Genomic DNA, 642 nt, shown 5'->3' with positions numbered 1-642 from the left:
AACTGCTGCACCACCCGAAGGAAGGGCCCTTCTCCCCTTCAGGCACACATCTGGCCCCTTGCCGCTGCTGATGCTGCTGCTGCTGCTGCTGCTGTTGCTGTTGCTGCTGCTGCTGTTGCTGCTGCTGCTGCTGTCGTTGCGTTGAGTACTGCTGTTTGCGGACGCTGCTTTGATATGGCGAGGTGCCATCCTCGCTGTGCTGCTTTAAGCAGCAGCAGCAATGACAGCAGCAGCAGCAGCAGCAGCAACAGCAGCAGCAGGAAAAGAGGCTTGGGGTTTACGCTCCAGCTGCTACTTTTTCTTGTCTGCTGCTGCTACAGTTGCTGCTGCGCCGACAGCTGCTGCTTAGTAGAGCTGGGACTGCAACATTTCTCCTGTTGCTGCTGCTTCATGCTAAAAACGATACGAGCAGCAGTAGAAGCAGCAGCAGCAGCAGCAGCAGCAGCAGCAGCAGCGGATGCCACGAGAGTTATCTCCACTGGGGAAGACGTGCAGGGCAGCAGCCCTAACTTCTGCTGCTGCTGTTGCTGCTGCTGTTGCTGCTGCTCCTCCTGTTGTTAGTTCTGCTTCTACTATTGCTGCTGCAGCAATAGTACCTTGCGTGGTTTCGGCTGCTGACCCCGTTGCTGCTGCTGCTGCTGC

The 642-nt window shown here is 57.0% G+C and overlaps 1 protein-coding gene across 1 annotated transcript in view; it reads right to left on the bottom strand.

The window, feature by feature from the left end:
* The window catches only part of EMH_0057290 (uncharacterized protein), a gene marked incomplete at both ends in the record, with an annotated part of 5,715 nt that overhangs the window by 4,784 nt on the left and 289 nt on the right, over positions 1-642 (bottom strand). The window contains 2 exon segments of the mRNA XM_013497451.1: positions 3-199; positions 620-642. Coding sequence (XP_013352905.1) covers positions 3-199; positions 620-642 — 220 coding nt within the window.

The sequence above is a fragment of the Eimeria mitis genome, genomic scaffold (genome assembly GCF_000499745.2).
Source record: "Eimeria mitis Houghton genomic scaffold, Emh_scaff2684, whole genome shotgun sequence".
Lineage (NCBI taxonomy): Eukaryota > Apicomplexa > Conoidasida > Eucoccidiorida > Eimeriidae > Eimeria > Eimeria mitis.
Note: the sequence above shows the minus strand (reverse complement) of the source record. Positions and strands in the feature narration are given on the sequence as shown.